Genomic DNA, 22,709 nt, shown 5'->3' on the forward strand with positions numbered 1-22,709 from the left:
CTATCACAGATGAAAAATAGTGGCAAACTGGGGGATTCACTTCACAGCTTACTTCTGATCTATATTAAAATGCTACTGAAGACACATCCATACCTCCCAACAAAATAAGGCTATCATCTGGCACAGGAAAGGAGACTATGCTTTAGTTGCAGGGTTAACTGGAAGGAATGCCTGGCCAGTGGATTTGACCATTTGACTATTTATAGCAAATAATCTAATTTCAGTGGTTTTATAAATCATATACTTTAAAACCTTCATAATCCATTTGGATGATGTGGAAGAATAAACGTTGGAGGTATTCAGTACGGGCGCATCATTTCCCGGAGCTCTTGTGTGCACGAGTAAAATTTGGGGAATTACTGTTAAAAGACTGAGGGGGGTTTTAGGAAAAATGTGGTTTGCCTTGCATAGTATCACAAGAGTGGGGGGGGCGGGGGGGGGGGGAAAGCGGTTACGTTCCATTAAAATTTTAGTTTATACATTTAGGAGGGAAAGTTGTAAATCCATTTTAAGTACAACACACGTGTGAGAAACTTGGGCGGCTTTTACACTAGGACAATCCGCACTGGAACTCCGTTGACGCTCCTTCACAAAAACCAGGATGCCGCCCAGAGCAAACGCCCCGACAGGCTGAGAAGGCAGCCCCCGAAGGCGGGTAAAGCAGCCTAAATCCCACCCCCGGCGCCGGGCGCTTCCCGCCGGGCAGAGCGCGAGGCGTGGGGGGCAAAGCTCCGCCCGTGCCCGCCCCTCACGGCGCCACGCGCGGGGTGAGGGGGCAGCGGGAGGCGGCGCCATTTTGGGAGCGGGAGGTCGGCGGCGCTGCCTGTCACGCGGCCGGGAGCCGCTGGCTTGAGGTTTGTGTCCTCCCTCACCCCGCGTGTGGCTGCGGCGGCTGCTGCTCGGCCGGGCCGCGAAGGGAAGTCGCTTCTCCTCCGCCACTGCCGCTGCTGCTACCGACCTGTGCCACAGCCGGGCGGGGAAGGGGCAGCGTGGGGATGGTGGTGTCAGCGCGCAAGAGCCGGCGGCTGCTGAGGTTGTGTGACGTGGGCGTCGCGCTGAGGGAAGTGTTTGTGTGTGGATGACAGGAGTGGGCTTTGCACCGTGGAGAAGGGAGGGACGGGGAGGCTGATACACCTCCCCGAGGCGCCTTCGCCTCGGACACGCCGCTGCCAGCCCGGTGTGGGAGCAGCGCCTGCTTCCCCCGGCTCCCAGGTGTGTCCTGGCGCCGTGTAAGGGGCGCTGGGCTCTGCGCCTTGTGACTGCCGTACCCACGCCGTGCAAGGAAAGCCAGCCAGTTTCCCCGTCTGTAGGTTCTGCCAAATAGGCCTTATTTTTCCGTTGTGGAAAGGTATTGTACAGGTGGAGTTAAAGGCCTTGAGTTAGTTGATAGAACCTTCTGGATGTTTCACAGGTCAGTTAAAGTGGTACATAAGTCTGGCATCCCCGTGTGCCGGCTCAGGTTCAGTGCTTATGACTGACTAGTTCTTTACAGAAATGATATAGACCCGAACTTGCCCTGTTCAAGAGATGAGAGTGTCAGAGAGACTGCGCTTCCCTTGAGCATACTTGCTCTGTCCTCCCCAAGGACGCAGGTGGATATGCTTTTGCATGCAGCTTCACTCTCTCCAAGGTTAGTGAGGGAAAGTCTGTTAGAAATCAGCAAAAAAGACTGTTCATTTGTGGGACAGTGACAGAGCGGCATTTTCTGTCATAGGACATCTTGCCATGCAGCAAGTATTCACATGTTTGCTGTTTTAATTCCACATCAGGAAATGGGATCTGCTTAAACACCATCCCAGAAGATGAGAACATAGAAGCTAATAAAGTAACTTTTTGTTTTGGCTCTATACTGCTTTTGAGTGGAGGCAGAATAACTGGGGAATGATTAGTAATGTCATACCTGCTTTCTAATGTACAAAAATTGAGCTCTAAGAAGCTGGAGGTATGCATAAAACACATAAATCTTGAGAGGAGGAGAGAACATGGTACCAATTCTAAGGAGGAGAGAGAGTTGCATGGCCATGTTTCTTCCCCTTCTGACAGTAATGCTTTCTTCCAGGTACTAAAGTCAAGTGCGGACAATAACATCTCCTTGGTTTAGCCTGCTTGCGATTGAGAATGGCAGGTTTCCCTTCCTTTGGATGATAGGTGAGAAAGTGGAGTAACACATTTTCTTGCCAGTTTTGCAAGTGAGCATGATGGGATAATGGTTACTTGCAAATCTTCCCGTAACACTACCTACAGAATCCTTATAGATAAAGAAAAAAATTATTTTCTTATCCAGGATGAGGGGCATGTGACACTTCGTTAATATTTAGTTGTGGAAAGTTTAAATGTTTCAGAAAACAGTAGAATAAACCTTCTAGTAGGAGAAACATGTTCTTTCCTGTTTGAAACTGCATTTATTTAAAGAGGAAGACTTTGCTCTTTATTTCATACTGTGTCGTCTTCAAAATCTAAGAAATCAGACTAATAGATGGATAATAGTATGTCATAATGGTTAGTGCCATCTTGCTTTGTAATAACTTGTCTCTGAACCTGTCTGGAACTTAATGGTTTAATTATCAAAATGCAATCTATTTGGTACAAGGATTTTTTTTATTATTATTTTTTTTTTGTGCGTGTATATTTAATTTTAGAAGACGTGCAAGCAAGTGCTCTTGGTTCCTAACAAAAGTCTTAAGTAGTTTCAAAACCAGAACCATAAGAACAGATTGCAGCTTTGATTTTAAGTCTTACTTGACTGGCTCTAAATTACAAATGCCAGCCAGCATGTGTTTGATTGGTGTTAAATGAATTAGTTGAGTTTGGTTCATGTCACAGAAAACAATCCTCATAGTTGAAGTATTTGCATTTTTGTTGGTCATATTAGTTGTGATGTCAGGCATCAGTTTGTGCATTGGAAATCGGTGTATGCTTATCTTTTAAAGAGATTTCAAACACTTGGCAGAATAATAGTAGAGAACAGAAGTAACATAGGTCAGAGATTGTTGATGTAATAATTCTTCAAATAGTCACATTCTAAAAGCATTATTTGTAAATTATTTAAGGCCTATCATAAAACGTGGCTGCAGGACTGATACAGCACTAATGTAGTTCTTTACTAAGGATGTAATGATAAGTAATGTAGCAGTCTTTTTTTAAACCGTACTTGTGACAGGTGATGTCTGTTTTTCTTCTGGGTGAGTACATTATAGTTGTGTCCATGAAGAGTGTGATGTCATAGGCCTGAATAACTTCAGCTTTTTTATACTTTAAAAATGTGAATGCTGATAATGTATCCATTCTTTTTTCTAAGATGCTTCATGGTGAAAATACAGTAAGGCTCTTGGAGTATCAGGATGAAATCAGAATTGAACCATATTCTAAAAGAATGAAGTCAACAGAAGAGGCTTGTGGGGAGCTCCCTGTTGATAACAAATGTACTCAGAAGAAAGTGGATGTTGAGAGAAAATCAAATGATTGCATACCTATGTGTGCCTTGGATAACGAAGGGCAACGTGAAATGGAGAAGCAAGAGAAAATACCTACTGGTGTCTTAGGATCCTTGAATGAAGTTCTCTCTGAAAATAATCCAGTACTTAGTCAGCCAGTTGATTTAGAAACTGTGCAGAATATAAATCCTACATTTGAATCAGTAAATTACTCTAAAGTTGAGGAAGAGAAGGACCCTTTTAGTACAAATAATGCTGGTGAAGATAGTGTTGAAAAAAGCAGTACATCATTCTTAGTAAATAGAAATGAATCAGATGAAGACTTTTTTACAAGCAAAGATTTTATAGGACCTATTTACAAGCCTACTAAAAGTAACAAAAAGGACAAATCTGCCAATTGCAATGAATGTAGGAACACTGGAGGAGATGAGAATGAATTATATGAAAACAGATGTAAAAGAAAGGAAGCGAAGAAGATGCAGGCTGTTTCTGCCACTGTACCAGAAATAGATGATGAACTGGATCAATTCTATAAAGAAATTCACCAGTTGGAAAATGAAAATTTAGATACTAATGTTCAGGAAAAAGAAACTGAAATTTCTCAGGAACAGCACTCTCCATTTAACTCTAGTCAAAGCTCACAAGAGAACTATCAACCTGTACTTTTGGGCAGTCCACAGCCACATTATGAGAATGGACAGTGTTCTTTGGGGGAGCAGAACAGTCAGAACACAAACAATGAGCAGCAGTTAGTTGTGGAAACAGGTGTCTGGAAAACTGGAAATACCTGTAACAATGGCCAGGTAGATTCTTGGAACTCTTCAGTGCCTGAATTCAGACCTGCTTGGCAGATTAGAGCATCTTTCACAAAATCTCAGGGACCTTTTCCTCCTAGGTTCAATCATCAGTCCCATTTTCAGATATTTAATCCCCCACCACGAATCCCAAATGTTCCCCCTTCTCAGAATGAGGGACTTCCTTATGAAAGTTACCGTCATTACCATGGAAATACTGATATCAACAGTCATGGTCCATTGCTTGATCAAAATACCAACTATTCTTGTCATACTGACATCCATACTACTCAGGTCTTCAGGAATGGGAATAATGATCAGAATGGACTCCAAAGTAATGGTTTCTGTGAAACCAGAGAAGAGTGTTGGAACGATCCAAAAGCTGACAGTACAGAAGGCGTGCACAGCTTTTCTTCATTGCAATTATCAGAAGAAAGATTCAGTTCACAGAAGTTGCTTCTAGTCTTAAGAGGCCTACCAGGTTCAGGGAAAACAACACTTTCTCGGTAAGTAAAGACTTAAAGCTTGAGAAGTTTATTCAAGTAAAATTTTTTAAGAATTTAAATCTATCTGTTAGCAGTAAGGAAACTTTGTTAATTAGGCTATTAAAATGCAGTAGTTTAATGCTATCATTTGTACTAAAAGAGTGCAAGCGACAGTAAATATTAAAAAGATTTACTTGGGGGGTTTTGTGTCTGTCAGAGTTTTGATGAACAGGAGCTCTTGTGTGTTAAATTTAAAACGTTGAGCATCCATTAAACTGCATAGTCTTTTATTCTAAGTTTTCATACTAGTATGTGATGGCCTGCTGCTTTTTTTAATTCTTAAATTCCCTAATTTAAAAAAACTTCCTATTAAATCTAACAAAGTCAATTTGACTGAACCAGAGGTCCTTTTTGATGCCCGTGCAAGAATTTTCAAAGGCCATTAGAAGAGTGCTGCTACTCTGAAAATACTTGGTTTTGGTCTATTGATGAAACTGAGCATTATGTCATTCCCTTTTTTCATAGTATGGTCTGCTAATTGCTCTTCCTTATTTGTGAGCAACATAAGAGAAAAGTCTTTTTTTTTTTCTTAAAAATGTACTTGTTGAAGTCTGACAGGATTAAAAGCAGGTACCACCTCCAGCTTGGATTTTCCCTTAGTGTTCTTTTGCCTATTTTAAAAAGCACAAAAAGTGGATAGAGCACAGACACTACCTGTATTAAGTGAAAGTTTCTCTTGTGTATATAAAAAAAGAAGTCACTAAATAGTACTTACTGAGTTTAATCCAGAAACATCATCACAGATACATTGTCTTCTTGTAGTTATCATCTGTTGTGTGAGGGGAGTCTATGAAATAGATACATGATCATGTTCTTATTTGCTTTTTTATATAAAGGAGTAACATTCTGTTAGTGGATTTTTTTCCTGATATTTAGGAGATAGTCATCCTCATATTACAGCTAGAAATCTCTTATAGGTATTTTTCTTACATGTTTCAGTAACTTTCACTATAATTTTTTTATAGTTACCGATTGCTGTGTTTTGCAAATGTGCATTTTTGAAGCTGCATATCCTCATTAAATATTGTTGCAATAATTCCTTTTATATGTGAAGGCAATATAAAAAAGTTTAAAAATAATCCTGTGGAAAAAAATGCTGCCTCAGTCAGTTCAGAGATTGGATAATACTTAATATGAAGATACCAAATACATTTGTTTTCCAGTCTTGTGTGTTAAATTCCCTAAATCTTTCTCCAAATATATGATTCATATAATCTGAAAAATTCTAAATTTCTTCATGTTTTTAAGAATACATATTTGTGGGTTTTTTCATCTCTCATTAGTGAGATCAGCTACTAATTTTATTTAGCAGATAGGAAAGTGGGTACTATGAGATCAAGGTTAAGAATAGTTACCAAAAGTGAGTGCAGAATTTGAACAGCATGTTTTTCAGTGTATTCAATTACATGCAGTTTCATATGTTTACTGCTTGGTTGCAATTATTCATTCCCATGAAATCATGAGTCTTGGATACCTTGGGGAAAAAACTTCCCAGAAGTAATGGGTGCCAATGGGGAAAATACCTTTATTATTGGTTAAGTCTTAAACATGTTTCAAACATGTTTTTCTGTTTAACATAGAATTCTGCAGTGTAGACTAGGACAGCCATGATGTTCTATCTGGTGTCATATTAGCACCCAAAAGTACCTTTGGAGGTGCAGCATTTTTGGCACCTGCGGACAAACCTCTACCATTTGTGCCAGTAAAATAACTGTGAAGGAAAAGCAGAAACCTGACAGTCTGTGGATCAGCACTAGGGGGGAATGAGGTGGATCTTGCAAGTGGGTTTCCCAGACAGGAAGTGACAGCAGAGCCAGTAGTGAGACCTTGGAATCTCAAAGTTCTATTTGTGTTTTGCACTGAGTAAGGCTTTTAAAGTACAGATGCTTTTCTTCCCGCTCACAAACTTGACTTGTGTCTGTCTTGAGTCTTCCATTGAAGTTTTTTGTTTTGACTCTTCCATTCCAACTAAGCAGTTGTAATTATGGGCATATTTTTTGGAAGAGAGTAGTGGATGTGAACTAGTCCATTGTTCTGCTTGGAGGAGGTCTGTCACTATCACTGGATCAGGTTAGGTATGTCTTTGTCAAGCCTGATCTTAAAAACACCACAGAGATTCCTGTGGTCTCGTCAGACTTCTCTAGTGCAGTACAAACCACCTAAGTAAGGAAGTTCTTCCTAATCTCCAAACTGAAGTTCCCAAGCCATAATTTTTATGTTCTGTGTAATAACATGTGTTGTTACATAGTAGACTATGGCTTATCTTCTTGCAGCTTCCCTTCTGATGAGGGAGAGTTTTATTGACTGTAATAGGCTGACATCAGACTTTTTGCTGTCTCCACTGCCGGAATAAACAAGTCCAGCTGCTATTAACCTCTCCTTGGAGGCTGCATCATGGCCTGTAGCCATCTTGGTAGCCATCTGTTCAGCCCTCCCATGTTTTTCAGCATGCAAGTCCCGTGCTGGACACAGTATTTCAGAACTGACTATACAAGATCCAGGCAGAATGTGGGTGATACCTTCTCAGGTGATCTACTGGCCACACTTCCTCTACTAAAGCCCAGGTTGTGATTTGCCCTGCCTTTGGTGAGAGTACACCATTCACTCATCTCATTTGATGTCCACTGTAATCCTCAGACTCTTTTCAGCAGAGCTGCTCATCCACTCACTTCCCTGCCTGTGCTGAGGCTTAGGTTTCATCAGTTGTAGAGCTTTACTCCTTCCTTGTTGAGCTTCCTGGTGTTTTGCTTAGCCCAGTTCTCAGGTTTCTCTGTGGCCTTCTGGACAGAAGCCTCACTGTTCAGTTCAATGTTGAGCATCACTGCTAATTTGGTGTCATCAGCAAGTTCTTTGCCTCATCGTCCAGGTGAGACAGTACTGAATGAAGATACTGGAAAAGTGGTCTTGCTATATCCTTTGTTGTTCTCTGCTTGTTACTGGCTGGGAGATGATGCTGGAAGCTTTGATAATTTCTGAGTATGCTGCATTCATCACTTGGTCCTCATTGACAACAGCACTTGCTTCACGAGGGAGCGCATTCTGGTCAGTAAAGACTGACTGTCTGTTGCAAATCCCACATTGGCTCTTCCTGGTTACCTTAATTTCCTGAACATATTTGGAAATAGATTCTGAGGATGCACGCTCATTGTTTGCAGAACAAAGCTTAGGTGAGGTTGAGCAGCCATTAGTTCTTTGGGTCTTTACTTGCCTTAAATATGAGCGTAATACCAGCCATTTCTGGCTCGTTTGGGAGATCCCCTCATCTCATGGATTTTCCTGTGTCCACCTGACTTAGGCAATCCTAGCCCCTGAGGCTCAAACAAAATCCTGTTTCTTAACCATCCATTTCCATTTTTGTTTATCTATTAATATCCAATCATGGCTTTTGATCTGTGCTCACAAAAGCCATATCTGCTTCTAAATTTTAGGCTGATTTCTTCAGTTCTGTCTCCATCCCATTTCTTCCCAGATTAATTTTCTCCCTGTTTCAGTCAGTATTATTGCTCTCCCAACTTCATTATAGCAGTGTCTTCCCTCTGCTTCACTCTGCCTTGGCCCTGTTTCCTAGCTCTACTGCCAGTACCAAGTTGCTTGTTCCAGTGTTTATACCACAATGCTTCCCGTGTCCTCCTGTTTTAGGCCATTTTTTTTCCTTCTGTTGCCATTCTTGTGTGGGGAGAAATGTGTTGTTATAATGCAGTTTTGGTCCTGAATCAGCTTCCCACCACTGCCAGATTGCTCTGTTTAGGATTTGGTTTACTTTTGCAGTGAGAATCATGAGTTATTTTCCCTAATATTTGCCGTGCACATGACATTTTAAAGTTGTATACTTTGGGCAGATTTACAGAAAGTTTTTGCAGGGCAAACAAATGCATGTACTTTGTCAAATTTCACTTCCTCAGTCCAAAGCTTCTCAGAGAAAAGCTTGGAATAACAAAATACTATACAAATGCTTTTTCTTCCCCTTGGTTTTGGAAGAGATTGAGCATTTAGTTAAAAATGTTTGAAAACAGTTTGGCCAGACAGGTACCCAGCAGTGATAGCTTTAGCCCAAGTAACCAAAGTCTGCTACAATTAGAAGTAGATTATAATGTGATCTTACAGTCCTGGGAAAAGTTACAGGAAAAGAGACTTGTATTTTAAAAATATTTTTCTACTGAAGCTGGCAGCAATTGCAGTTTGCCTTTTCTCCATAAATAGCTAAGCATTAATTTGAATAAAAGGGTGCTTAATGAAATTGAAAGAACAAATACTGGTGTCGTTTAAGAAGTCCGTTTTTAATTAAATCCAGTAATATATAAAGACAGTTGTGTTTCTCTGGGTCCATTCTTCTCAGAGCAAAATCTTCTGAAGGGAAGAGTTGGGAGTTGGTGTTTATAGCTGAATGTAGAAACAGTGGTGTGCTGTTGTTTCTAATTATGTATTTATTTAAACAGTGTTGCAAATAGTGCTTTTAGGTTTACAAAGCTCAATAATGCTGCATGTTTTGAAACTATAGTTATTGACTACTTTTTTCGTCATCCACGATATGGTAGCTGTTTTAAATAGGTGAATTACTCAATTCTGAGATACCTTCTTTATTATAAAATAATTTATCAAAGTAGGCTAACCAGGATACAGATTTGGGGACTATTTTAGTTTTCAAGAAAAAGGATTTGTGTGTGTGCATGCACACATGCACTGGAAAAAATGTGTACTGGTTTCAACATGAGATTTTTGTATGTCAGGATAATAGCTTCTATTAGATCAGATAGCATTTCTGGAAAAAGTAGGTGAGCTGCTTTAATTTCAATGTCCTACTGTGTTCAAAGGTGGGTGTTTGCTTGGAGGGAAGGTTTAGGGTGAAAGAGATGTATTACAGCAGTTGGGCAATATGCCACTCATTTCAAGCATGTGCACATATGGATGCTGACTAATCTGTAATTTTACTCTCATTAGAAATACATTTATCTTTTTTTCATCTCTTAAAAGTGGAATATCATCTCTGTGGGTTTAGATAGTAATGATGCTTTCTATAGATATGCTTTTTTTGTTCTTTCTGTTCTCTAGTTCATGGGCCTGGGATAAATTTTATTTCCAAACGCATGTTAGAGGTAAATGAATTATTCCATATGAGGTCAATCAATAGTTTTCTGAATTTTAAAAGTTTAAATACTGTAGATTCTGAAAGAGGTGAATGTCAGGTTTTTAAAATGTTATGTTTTATGATTTAATTTCACAATTAATTTTGAATTTTAAAAACTTAAATACTGAAGATTCTGAAAGAGGTAATTGTCAGGTTTTTAAAATGTTATGTTTTATGATTTAATTTCACAATTTAGAAAGAGGTTCTAGTTATTACCATAATATTTGAAGTTTCAGTTCGTAAACTCATGACTTTGTGATAGCTTGTGTGTTGTGTGTGTGGTAAGGGCTCTGTTACTCTGGCCTCTTTGGTAACTACTTTGTCTTCTCAAATTCTATGGGTTTAGGATTACTGCAAATACAGTTTCATATATTCTGTTATTTAAGTTATATTGATTCATTAATAATTGTGGTGTACTCTGAACCTCAAGAAATATTAACAAACTTATTTCAATAATTGTTAATGGGTTTGCAAGATTTCTGAACCCTTTTCACTGTATTTCTTTATTGCTGCTAAATGATGTTTGGAAGATACAACAGAAGAATGTGAGTGAGTTATTCTCCAGAACATGAGCAAATACCAGTCAGTTCTTAGAAATAAAAATGAAAATCCATGTCATATTAGTGTTAATTTGTCAGTTCATATATTCCTATAGAAACCTGATGGTCAGGCCCCTAGGAACTGGAGGGTGTGTACATCTACACAGCCAATAGAAGAATCCCAGATATTATTTGCTATCTTTTTTATTAAGGCAGATGGTTCTTTAGGATATGTGTATATATATTCAGCACACAAGGAGTGAATGTGGAAGATGGATCCAGTTTTTCTAGTGCTATTAATTGGCAAATGTAGCATACTGTAAATAAGAATTGAAATTACATGTGTGAAATCACAGCCAAGTAACTTAATGAATATAAATTTGTTAAATATTTTATACAAGAGAGGAAGAGGGATAAAAAAATTGCTGCTATGTGTAGTGAATGATTTACTTCTGCCATTTGATCTATTTAGTACAAAAACAGATGATTAACCCTTCTGCACTCTTCTAAACCAGTGTAATACACTATTAAAATATCTAGGCTCTAGCAAAACCAATTGTTTATCAGTGTTCAAATAAAGTGGCTTCACTTTAGGTGTATCATGCTCTGCTTTCTCAAATAGCATTGCTATTTATCCTGAAGCAACCTTAAAGCTCTGGAAAAGGAAGAACAAGAAAGAAATAACAGTTTGCATGCAGCTTTGATCACGTTACTTGACATTGCACCATTAGTAGTTTCTTCTGGTCTTTAGTCATCTGAATTTTGTTGTACATATGTCTGTATCTGAAAAGCAGAAACAACCAGCAGCATAGTTGTGGGACAGTAAACCTGTAGGAGTATAAACTGGCAGGTAATACAGCGTCCCAGACATTAAACTGTGATCTATAATGGGCCTGCTGTTGGTGACAGGTGGCAAAACAGAAAATTCTTTGTGTAGGAATTACATTTAAGTGGCTAACTTAGAACTAGCACATCTTTGTTCCCCTAAATTATTTGGGATCTGGCCAATTATTTTTTGCTGCTGCCTCAGCAGTAGTGCAGTCCCACCTGTTGCTAGTGCAGTTTGGCTTTTGTAGCCTGTGGGTGTGTTGCCTATTTCTGAGCTGGAATAGTTGCCTAAATTTCTGTAAGACAATGATAGCTGAGTTTTGCAGTGGGCTCTACATACTCTTTGGCACTAACTGGCTGTTTTCTGTTTTCAGATTTAAATAATGCCATAGGATTAAAATGAGACAAGGAGGCTTAAAGTCTGATGTACATCTATTGTGTAGGCTGGACTTTAAACAAAACTGTACTGTTGTATTAGTTATATAAGGTTTTCCTTTAAGTGCCAATTTCCAAGGACTTTCTGAAACTAGGTTTACATTTGGCAAAATGGGGAGTCCTCATGATCAGATTGCTTTCTAGACATATTTCCAAGCGAGGATTGAGATGGAAAATGTTAGCAAATACATTCAGTTATTATGAGGTACTTGGGACTTACTGTAGTATAGCTGTAAAATTAGATGGGTACAAACATCTCTTGGGAGTGGAGAAGTAACAACAAATACAGAAATAGTAGAGAGAGAAAATACTGCTTTGATTTGGATTAGAATTAGTGGTAATAGATATGGGTGTGCTTTTTATAAATCTGTTTGAAGTTCGCAAGAGGTTCAGTAGTAGGTCACACTTCAGTTTATTTTAATTATATTTTTAAAATTTGTTTATCTGAAAATTAAAAGTGAATATATTTTTGTGTTTTCCTTTAACAGTGTTCTGCTTGGTCAGAGTCATGATGGCATTGTGCTCAGCACTGATGATTATTTTCGTCAGCAGTATGGATACTCCTATAATGCTGCTCAGCTTGGTGATGCCCATGAGTGGAACCGGAAGAGAGGTTGGAATCAATGAGAGGCATCCTTTTAAGCTGTGTTACATAGAGGAAATAAAAGTGTAGCATAACATGTCTGAGTATTAATAGTCTGTATGGAAAGGAGTATATATATTTTAGCAAAGCATATATAATAGTATTTCAAGTATTTTTTGTACTTTAATTCATGTATATACACACATTAAATTTAACACTTCTACAGGGTTCAGAGTTAAAAATAGATAACCTTGTTTCTTTGGGCATCAGGTTCTTGTTTCTACTTCTTTTCATTCCTGTCTGTACCTTTTATTCTTTCTTTTAGAACACAGTGTTTCAGTCAGAGTAAATTAGTGAAAGAAAATCTGGGGCATTTTTTTTTTTTGTTAGAGTTACATGTGGTTTATTAACTTGCACAATTTTTTATTGCAGCAAAGCAAGCAATGGAGCAGGGAAAATCTCCAGTTATAATAGATAACACTAATACTCAAGCCTGGGAAATGAAGCCATATGTGGAAGTGGTAGGTTTTGTTGCATGATTGTCACCTGTAAAAATTTTTCAAACTTACCCTTGCATGTGATAAGTTGATATGTTTTTTTCCAGAAACGTTTTTACTCAAGCTTTTAAAGAGAGAAACTGCTTATTGATAATGATGAGTAATTGGTGTGGCAATAGTTTAGATCAATTCAAGGATTGACTTAATTTGCTTATCCTGCAACAAAAGCTAAGACAAGGTTGAGGGTAAGTGAAATTCAGCATAGTACCGCAGCAGAGTACACTGCTGCATCTGTTTATTATGCTTGTTTTTATTTTTTCTTATGTTTTATGTGATCATGATACACATCACACATTTCTTTGCTTGCTGCAGGCTCTAGAAAAAGGATACAGAGTGGAATTTCATGAGCCAGATACTTGGTGGAAGTTTGATCCAGAAGAATTAGAAAAGTAAGGTTTCTCTTACAGAAGTCATGACTTTATATATAGAGATGGGCAGATAAATATGCATGCATAAGTATATATGCAGAAAGTATTATTTCATTCAAAATACTTTCTCAAGTTCTTTACTAGTAGTATGAAATGTATTTTATTTAAATGGGAATTTTGAGGTGTTCCTTTACATGGGAGTTTTATGGATAAACAAGTACACTTATAAATACCAGCTCCATCTTGTTGGCTCAAAACGTCAATATTAATATTTTATTGGACATGTGTAGATGTGACTTAGAGTACTGTTGAACATGGGTCATTGAACTTCTGGGTTCTAAGAGTGCTTGGGAAGCTGCTTATTCTTCCTTTTTGTCTCAGATATATCTGTTTTAGGTATCTGAGGTATCAGACCAGCTCAGGGATATTTCTTAATTTGAAAAGTAGAGTAATGTTTTTACAGTTGATGATGGAGTTCTATCACCAATTTTTGTTCTATATGCATTCAGCTGACTTTGCCTTCAGTTGTTTTGGCACGAAGTACATATGTCTAATGCTTGCATTACTGACTTGGACTTTGTGTTCGTAAATGTTCTAAAGTTATCACCTTTTGCTCCTAAGCTACCACTCACTTGTTTCTAGAGATGGAGTTCTCTGTCTTGTAGAATGATAGTAAATTTTTCTAGTTTGGCATGCAGCACAGCCAAGTTAGGAATCTTAGTAATCATGCACTTCTAAGATACTCAGCATGAGATTTCCATTACGTGAAACAGACTAATTTTGCAGGAAAGCTCGTGTTTCCACACGATCTTAACAAGCAATGGGATAAACAGTTGTGTTGTTACTGTTGAATTTTATTGTCCAATTATTAATTGTGGGAGTAAAGTTGATACCTTTCCCAGAGCAAAACCCTTGAACTGTGAAGTGCTGTTACCAGGTTTTAGAAGATTCCTAGAAATATTTTAGCAGTTTTGGATGCTTTAAATATTTAAGCAGAGGCCCATTGCCTGGAAACTTTATTTTTTGGGAATTTAAGAAAGGTTGTGATGTCAGTTTTCATTTTGTTCTTCGACTCCTTTGGAGAGAGCTGCTCAGTTTTGTTTCATCAGCAAGCTTGCTGAGGGTGCAGTTGTGGAGGGTAGTATGGAAGCATTTAGTAGTGGCAGAACTTTGTTTTTATCAATAGGTTCTGTGTTCTCCCATGCAAAACAGTCTTCTTCCTCCTCCTGTCTGTAAGGTGCTTTTGCTGATATGTCTGCTTTGGTTCAGATAGATGACTTTATGCTCTCTCAGCATAGCCAAGCTGCCAAAGAGTGAGTGAAGACATGCCTGAAGAGGAGATACTAGTATTAAATGACACTATACAGCAAATTGATTTCTTTTTTTAAAACAGTTTCTATGCTTGATGCAATTTTGCTGTTGGTGATTTTATTATCCTGCCTTATTCTGCTATGAAACGTACTTAATCTTTTATGAAGTGATTATGCACAAGTCCATTCAGTTGTGGATGAGTGTGCACTTTATGTCCAGAGCACTTGAACTGTAATCGTTTTCTAGGAGTACTAAGATAGGGAAAATATTGAATAACTTTCTGCTTCCAACATTTGGCATTAAAAGACTTAGACGTGCTCTTCTCATTTTTTGTCTGTCATGAATATCAAGTGCTTTATAAAATACACGTATTTGTAGAGGGTTGACTTTTTTCTTTACCATTAACCTTGTTCATATTTGGTAATAAAATCAAAATTGCTGAGACTCACCAAGTGATTAGTTCAACATGCAGCTGCTTCCGGGCTGCTTTAGCACAATATATAAATTAGAAGCATTTAAACAATGAGCCATATGTGATGATGACCCCAGCTTCTGGTGTTGTCTCAGGGAAGAGTGTCTGTGAGAGGAATGGTCTGCTTTAACATTTTCCTCACAAAAAGAAAGCTGATAAAATCAAAATCAAAATGACCTTTAAGGAGCCAGTATCATTTTGAATAGTTCTGAGATCACTAATTCTGTTTCCATTCTGAACGTGAAACTAGTGTGCTACCTGCAGTGTGCTTTGAACCCTTGTCAACTTGTTACTTAGTTCTTTGTTGTAATAATACTCAAAGTCCTGAGGGGACTGGGTGGTGAGGAATCAGTCTTCTAAAATATTTCTGTAGGAATATCGTCTTTCCAGTGTAGCCTGTTTGTTCCCAGTGTTGATTTCTCCTCTACAGTGCTGAACAAGTTGGTATGGCCCATACCTCTTCTGTCCCTGGCAGAAACCACGAAGATGCAGAAATATTTTCCCTGTTGTTTTTTGCAGACATAATTTACCTTGGACAAGGTTTCTTGGCAATAAAAAGTATTGGATATTGAGAAATGTTTGTTTATGATATGAAAACATTTTGTTTCTGTTTCATGTCTCTTCTTTTAGATTAATTTCTGTTACAGTTCTGTCAATTCTCTGGCATTCAGTTTGTGCATGAGGCTTGTGTTTTTCTTCTGGTAGAGACTGAAATTCTCTGGTAACATGGATTTTAAGGTCCTATTCCATAGATACTGAGGAGATACTTATATCTCTAATGTAATGTGTAGTAGCTCAGGTTCTTAACAGATCAAGTTGTCCCTGAAAGTTGCTGGTCACTGAGCACTGCAAGAATAGGGCAGCACTTTTGATACCTTTTCCCTTACGTGTGTTTCAGTACATTTCTAATTTTACAACAAGTGTCAATTACAACTAGTAGGTGAAAGTGTTGTGAGCATGTTGTTTTGGTTCAGAACTAAAGTTCTGTTATTCTGTAGAGAGGTTTCCTGTTGAGAAAATATTCTGTCATTAAGCCTTGAAACAGTGTAGTTCCATATTTTATGCTAGTTTGAACGTTTCTTTCATAAGGAGTAGTCTATGGTATTATTCATCCCTCTACTCATTAGCTAGTACACCATGTAAAATCTGATGAATAAATAGTAAAATCCTTTTAGGGTAATTCAGGTGCATAGTTATAGTGATTAACATCATATTTGTGTATGAAGAAGAATAACTAATAATTGTTTATTGTTACTCTATGTATGCAGCTGTGAATTGTTAAACTTTAATGCAAGTTGAATGCCTAGAGAATGAGGATATAGTGTAATAAAAGCAAGAAGAAAAAAATGAGAATTTAGAGGTTTTTTTCTTGAAGACTGTAACATGCAATTATATATATATATATATATATACACTTACATATAACTATATATAACTATAAACATACCAGGCAATTAATTGAAATTTTTGTTTTTGTAGGAGGAATAAGCATGGGGTCACTCGTGAGAAGATTGCTCAGATGTTGGAACGATACGAATATCAAATATCCATCCCTATTGTCATGAATTCAGTGGTACCTCCCCACAAAAACACTCAAAGACCACCTCTGCAGAGAAGACATAGGTGGGGAGACAATACAGACTCATGGCGTTCTTTCAGTACTTCCAGTAGCCAGTAACAAAGTTGCAGTCAGTTAATAAGAATCTGTAGTTTGCCCTTTTAAAACACATCATCACCTCCAATAAAGTAGTGATCTTCTGTGTTTTAAATAGGCCTATTTCAAGACCCATTTTCTTCTGGAGGTTTTTCTTTTAATGGACTTGCATGTAAATAAAAATTGTACATTTCATGATTTTTAAAACTTTATTTATTAAAGTTGTAAGACCTTGGATTTTAGTAAAATATTTAATATAGTATGGCATATAGCAGACTCTTTCTTCATAAATCTGAGACAATGATGTCGTCATATATTAGGTAACTGTTGAGCAGATTTTTTTAAAGAAGGGGTCATATTAAGAATCTTTTAAAAGAAAAGTAAAGCCCAAGAAGAGGAGTTTATTTACACAATAGTCAATTTTAATGATTGGCATTCTTACCTTTTTAGAGATTTTTTTGAAAGCAGTTATGTTGTGGGTTGTCTTTTAGTTCTATTTGTTATGTATTGCCAATTGGCAAAATTTTGGTATCTGTTTATTGATTTCAGTTAAGAGGTTTGATTTTCTTATTGTTCTTTTGTTGTTTTTTTGAGGGTTTTTTCCTTTCTTTTTTTGATCTCAGAAGTTCATGTGGCAGCTGAAGCAACATTCTGCCAGTACAGTATTTACCAGCCATAAACTGCACAACCTGAACTATTTTTTTATTTATTCTCATCAGTAGAATATAAACTATGATGATGTCGGCACACAACGAACTTATTTTGTGCTGACTGAAAAAAGCCCTAAATGAAATTTCACAGCTGTGTCTTTTTAAGCCAGTTTCCTTCATTTGTGATAAAAATGAAGTTTTAAAGAACAAGGCTGTCAATTCCCAGTCCACAGTTGGGAGGAATCATTTCAGTATAATTAGTGGATATAATTCTGTAAAATCATCTTGCATTCCTAATTTTGGCATAGCCAATGTAATCTGTTTAGCACATGATGAAGAATGAACCAGCATGGAGACTAACGTACTGCTCTTTTTCTCTTAAAAAAATGATGAATTTGTAAGTGTTCACTTTGCCTTTTTTCTAACAGCTTGCTGTATTAATAAAACATATTTGTGTTCAGTATTGTTGAAGTAGCTCAATGCAACAATGCAGTTTGTATTTTCAGGTTTATAGGATTTTATACAAATGACCATTATTACTAACCTACTAGCTGAAACAGCCTAACTATGCTCGACTTCCTTATACACTGAATGACCAAATGTTGACTAGGAAATTTTGTCAAGAACATGAGTGTGTAACTAAAAGAATTTAGATGGTTATCTCTTGCTCACTTTGTGTCACAGTATCAGAATTTTGAAAACTGCAAAGTCAGCATAATTTTTTTTAAATTGTAGACAATTTTTGGATAGGCCCTAAAAATTACTTTGTCAATAAAGTCTGAATACCATGAGAGCTGAAAATTCAGGTATATAATGAAGTATCTTTCTGTGGTTTTCCACACCCATTGTGCAAATTTGTTTTAATTATTTGAAACAGAATTTAAAATGTTTCACTAGTGCATGCATTGTTAATATATTGAATTATGTGTACGTGTAGAAAAGAGGCTCCCCAACTATATTATCTTCCTTCATTGTCTTAATCATATCAAATATCTTACTGTATTTTAGTTTCTATTGTTACCTTTTTCCATGTCTCAAAAGAATCATGGATATCATTGTAAATGCTCAGTAATACTTCAATTATGCCAAAGTTTTTATATTTAAACATGAAAGTACATTTCAAGTGTGGGGGGGATAAAAAGGTTTTAGACCCATTTACTCTATTTTACTGTAAGCTTTAACTTGATAAAATTTATTGAGGCTTATGTAATACACAGTATGCTAAGGCATGGCAAAAAAGAGCTGATTATTGAAGATTGAAATGGGGTTGTTGAGCAGTCTTTATTTGAATAGGTACTAATTCATACTGTTTTAAGACAGTGCACCTTTCCTTGTGTTACCTTTTTAATAATTTGAATAATTGGTGCAGGGGAGTGTTTTTGCTGTGCTAAGCATGCTGATCAATAGGCCTGCTGTTTGAAAAGGACACTTAGGAAAGGGAAGCTTTGTGATTTGTGTATCAAATATTTGTAAATTGCTTCATCTGTACGGCTGTATTCTAAGGTAAGTACAGTGACAGGTGAAAACTCACTGGAATTACTGTCAGTGTAACACTTCTCTGTTTTATGGTGTAATCATATTTTATGAGGATATGGCACTCACAGATCACAAACGTATATCTCAGAAGCTGATTTTACACTACACTATTTATAGGTAAAAAATTATGTGAAATACATGTCACAGGTACTGAATTTCTCATGCCTTCAAAACCAAGCATGTCCCAGAAGTGTTAGAATTTGCTCCTCAGCTATACAGGGGATCTGGAAATTCTTACTGTTTGTATTTCCTGTATAGCACTTCTGTTAATGTACCTAGAATGAAGGTTACCCATTGTTCACTTTTTTAATAAATTGCTAGTTCATCATATTTCATGAAATAATAATGTCAAGTTGGGGCTTTATTAAATTTAATTAATGCATAGAACTGGTTATTATAAATACAAATCCTAAGTTTCTCCTGCATACTTGAAACTAGTTGGATGTTTGATAAGTACATTTAAGACTTAACTTTTCTAAGCATGAAATTTAAATGAAAATTAATTTCTAGAACATACATAAATTGGTTCATATAGTAGACCACTTAGCATCAGCTAAGTATAGGGGAAAGTGGTTCTAGTTTTACTGCTTCATCTAAGCTGCTGTTTCATGGTTTATTGGTTTACTGCCTGAATTATCAAGAGTTATCATTGGCATTTCTTTGGGTGAGTTAGTTTACTTGTTTTAATTTAGAATGGGCAAGAAAAAAAATCACCACCCCAAGACCAAACCTTAAAAAACCTGTGTGCTGGTTTTGAGTGGGATAAAGTTAGTTGTCTTCAGAACAGCTGGTCTGGGACTATGTTTTAGATTTGCCCTGGAAACAGTATTGATAAACCCTGGGGTGTTTTTGTTACTGCTGAGCAGTGCTTACACAGCTTCAAGGTCTTTTTGCTGCTCACAAGGGGTTGGGACAGGACACGGCTGGGACAGCTCACCAGAGGGAGATCCCAGACTTTAAGGAATCATACCCGGTATATAAAGCTGATAGAGGAGGGGAGTGAGGGGGTTTGGAATGCTGGTGGTTGCCTTCTGAAGTAACAGTTCTACATGATGGAGCCTGGCTTTCCTGGGAGATGGCTGAACACCTACCTGCCTGTGGGAAGTGGTGAATGAATTCCTTGTATTGTTTTGCTTGCATGTGCAGCTCTTGCTTCACCTGTTAAACTGTTTTTATCTCAAACAATGAGTTTTCTCACTTCTACCTCTCTGATCCTCCTTCATTCCACCAGGAGAGAGTTGAGTGAGGGGCTATGTGGGGCTGATAGAACACCTGGGGGTAAGCCATGACAACCTGGTGTAACTGCTAATTTTTTAGCATGTGATGTTAAATGGTCTCCTGCGAGGAATCCTGTCTTCTGTTCTTAGCCATATCCTCTTGAGGTTAATTTTAATCTAGTTTGCCATGATGCATAATTTTTTAAACTTTTGTGTTTAAGAAGGCCAAGTTTTTTTTTGTCATCTGTCTCTTGAAACCTTTTGCAGAGATGGTTGTTTCTCTGCTAATAGATAACTGAAAACAAGGCTTTTTCTAGTTGAGATAACATTTATATTTAATTTATATTTAATATTTATATATAAATATATTTATATTTAATTGTTTTGTGTGTCTTCCCTGTTGTAATTTAGACTGTTGGTATTCTTTTAGCTAAATAGTAAGATTCATTCTCAGTGAATTAGAAGAATTCTCACATTTGTGTGTGACATGTAGTTTTAACTGCTGCTTTCTCCTAGCAATCATATTTTCTGGAGGAAATGATTTTGCTCAGCACTGGTATATCATGGAGATGAGGTGACTAGGTATACGTTGAAACTTCAGGACGGACACACGTATTACAATTACATGTAAAAAGCATTAAATACAGTCTTGAAAGCCCTCATTTTAAGTGATCAGATATTTCTTGTGGATCAGATGTAGAAATATTTCAGTGTTTCTAGAGTGTCGTTTGTCTCATTTTAGTGTTCTCATCCTTTTGAAATAAAAGCAGGAGCAAAGATTAAAGCTCTCTATTAATATTCTCGGTGAAAATCTTGTACATCATTAAATTTGTTGTGGAGTTTTTTATCTTTTTATAGGCTAATTGGCTAAACTAGCTGTAAATGTGCTTATTTTGAGTTCACAGAAAAATGTGTGAAAGCATAATTGGTTTTATTTTGAAAAAAGTAACAGTTTGTCAAGGTCTGATCATCTCAAATTTGTCTTAATTTATTTCTGTAGTAGTGGAGAAGCTGCAAATGGTGTTTTTTGCTTGAGGTAGACTGTCAGTGTAATTCTAGATCAAGGATAATAAAAGCACTGAAGTGTTTTGTCTGGAATTGGTCTTTGCAGTTTCCGTTTAGCTGATAATGCTGCTGCTTCATTTCTCTGGTAGGCAGGCAGTCCTTGACCATGTCATGTGTACTTTACTGATTTATAGTGTTCTTGTAACAATATCATGTTGTGCCAAGCCAGAATATATTACATCCATGAAAACTGAAAACAAACAAAAAAATCAGTTGTACTTGTAGTCTTTTTAGTGATTCTAAATACTTTTTTTTAACTTTTCTTTTGGAACATGTAGTTGCATTGATTGATTTAAATATTGATTTTAAAAAAGCTGAATTCTGTCATGGACGTTGTTTAATCTCTTTCTAAGTTGCTAACAGACTAAGAAATGCTGCTTTAGGTTACTGAGTAAACATTTGCTTATTTCTAAGGGATGTATTGTATCATGTACAAATCAGTCTTAAGGCCATAATCCTGTGTGGCTGTTGCATTATTCATGATAGTTGTAATTTTTTTTTTTTTTCTTGATTCATTTGCCCTAGGTCTGGGTAGCCTGTATTATAGGTTATTATAGTCTATGAGAAGACTTACTGAACAGCCTATCCCACATCTTAACCATTGGGACCATATCCCATGCTCTTAACCATTAATAGTTTCTGAAGGGCCATGAACCTGGCTTAGGATTGACTCCATTACTTTCCCCCATTTAGCGTTTTTCCTGGTAGCCTGTAAGATGGATGCAGTACTTTACAAAAAGTATAGATGTGGAACGGTCTGCCTGAAGCAGGTCAGGTCTGTATGTCTGAACTACATTTGTGGCTCTTTGCAGCTATTTTCTACATCTGCTAAGTAATCAGTGGCTATTGAACATTATTCTTCACTTTATGGAGATTGCTTATGGCAATGCAGCAAAAAAATCATTATATACAGGATTATAAATTGAATTCTTTGTATGTAATATGTGGATGGCAGAGCGTTGTGTTTCATTCTGTTACTGCTTTGTTTCTGCACTCTGGGTTCTTGGTTCTAATTATTAATACTTAGGTGCCTTTCTTGGTCCTAGGTCTAGGTCCTCTTAGGTGAGAAGCAATGGGTGGAGGTTGCAGCATGGGAAATTTGTACTGGATAATGGCCTGTGTTATCTCCTCGTTGGAATATTCAAAATTTACATGGACAAGGCATTGAGCAACAAGGTCATGATATTGCTTTGAGCAGAGGTTGGACCATATGATCTCCAGAGATCTGACAAGAAGTTATTCTGTTTTAAGTGATGGAGTGAGAGCAGTGTGCATAGTATCAGAAGAGTTAGCCCTTACCTATCTGAGTTTTAAATCACTAATGGAAGTGCTGGCCTGGTCTCAGGGTGTTGGATGCTAGCTGTGATGCTGTGCTTATTCTCAGATGGACACTAAGTTTCTGGTTTTAAATAGCAGCAAAACTGGCTGCACCCTTTATTCTAGTTAAGTTGTTTCCTAGCCTTGTTGGCAGAGTTGCTCACAGGTTCCTGACAACACCTTTAGCTACTTCCCTTTTCTGTCTCCCAGTGACCATTTGTTAGCTGTATTGTCTTTTCAGAACTAGAAAATAATTGCATATATTAGTGCTTATCTAAA

General features: G+C 37.2%; 1 protein-coding gene across 8 annotated transcripts in view; it reads left to right on the top strand.

Moving 5' to 3' along the window:
• The first annotated feature begins 723 nt into the window (after positions 1-723).
• The window catches only part of N4BP2L2 (NEDD4 binding protein 2 like 2), a 41,827-nt gene continuing 19,841 nt past the window's right edge, over positions 724-22,709 (top strand). For 4 of the 8 annotated variants that reach the window (XM_014251641.2, XM_014251667.2, XM_005516303.3 and 1 more), the window contains exons 1-7: positions 724-854; positions 2,060-2,148; positions 3,299-4,734; positions 12,189-12,313; positions 12,716-12,804; positions 13,153-13,229; positions 16,471-16,614. In XM_014251641.2, coding sequence (XP_014107116.2) covers positions 3,299-4,734; positions 12,189-12,313; positions 12,716-12,804; positions 13,153-13,229; positions 16,471-16,614 — 1,871 coding nt within the window. In that variant the 5' untranslated portion in view covers positions 724-854; positions 2,060-2,148. The other 4 variants (XM_088051171.1, XM_014251651.2, XM_014251656.2 and 1 more) reach the window with 4 other exon arrangements.

The sequence above is a fragment of the Pseudopodoces humilis genome, chromosome 2 (genome assembly GCF_049639895.1).
Source record: "Pseudopodoces humilis isolate 2021_Gansu_Grassland_sample_001 chromosome 2, ASM4963989v1, whole genome shotgun sequence".
Classification (NCBI taxonomy): domain Eukaryota; kingdom Metazoa; phylum Chordata; class Aves; order Passeriformes; family Paridae; genus Pseudopodoces; species Pseudopodoces humilis.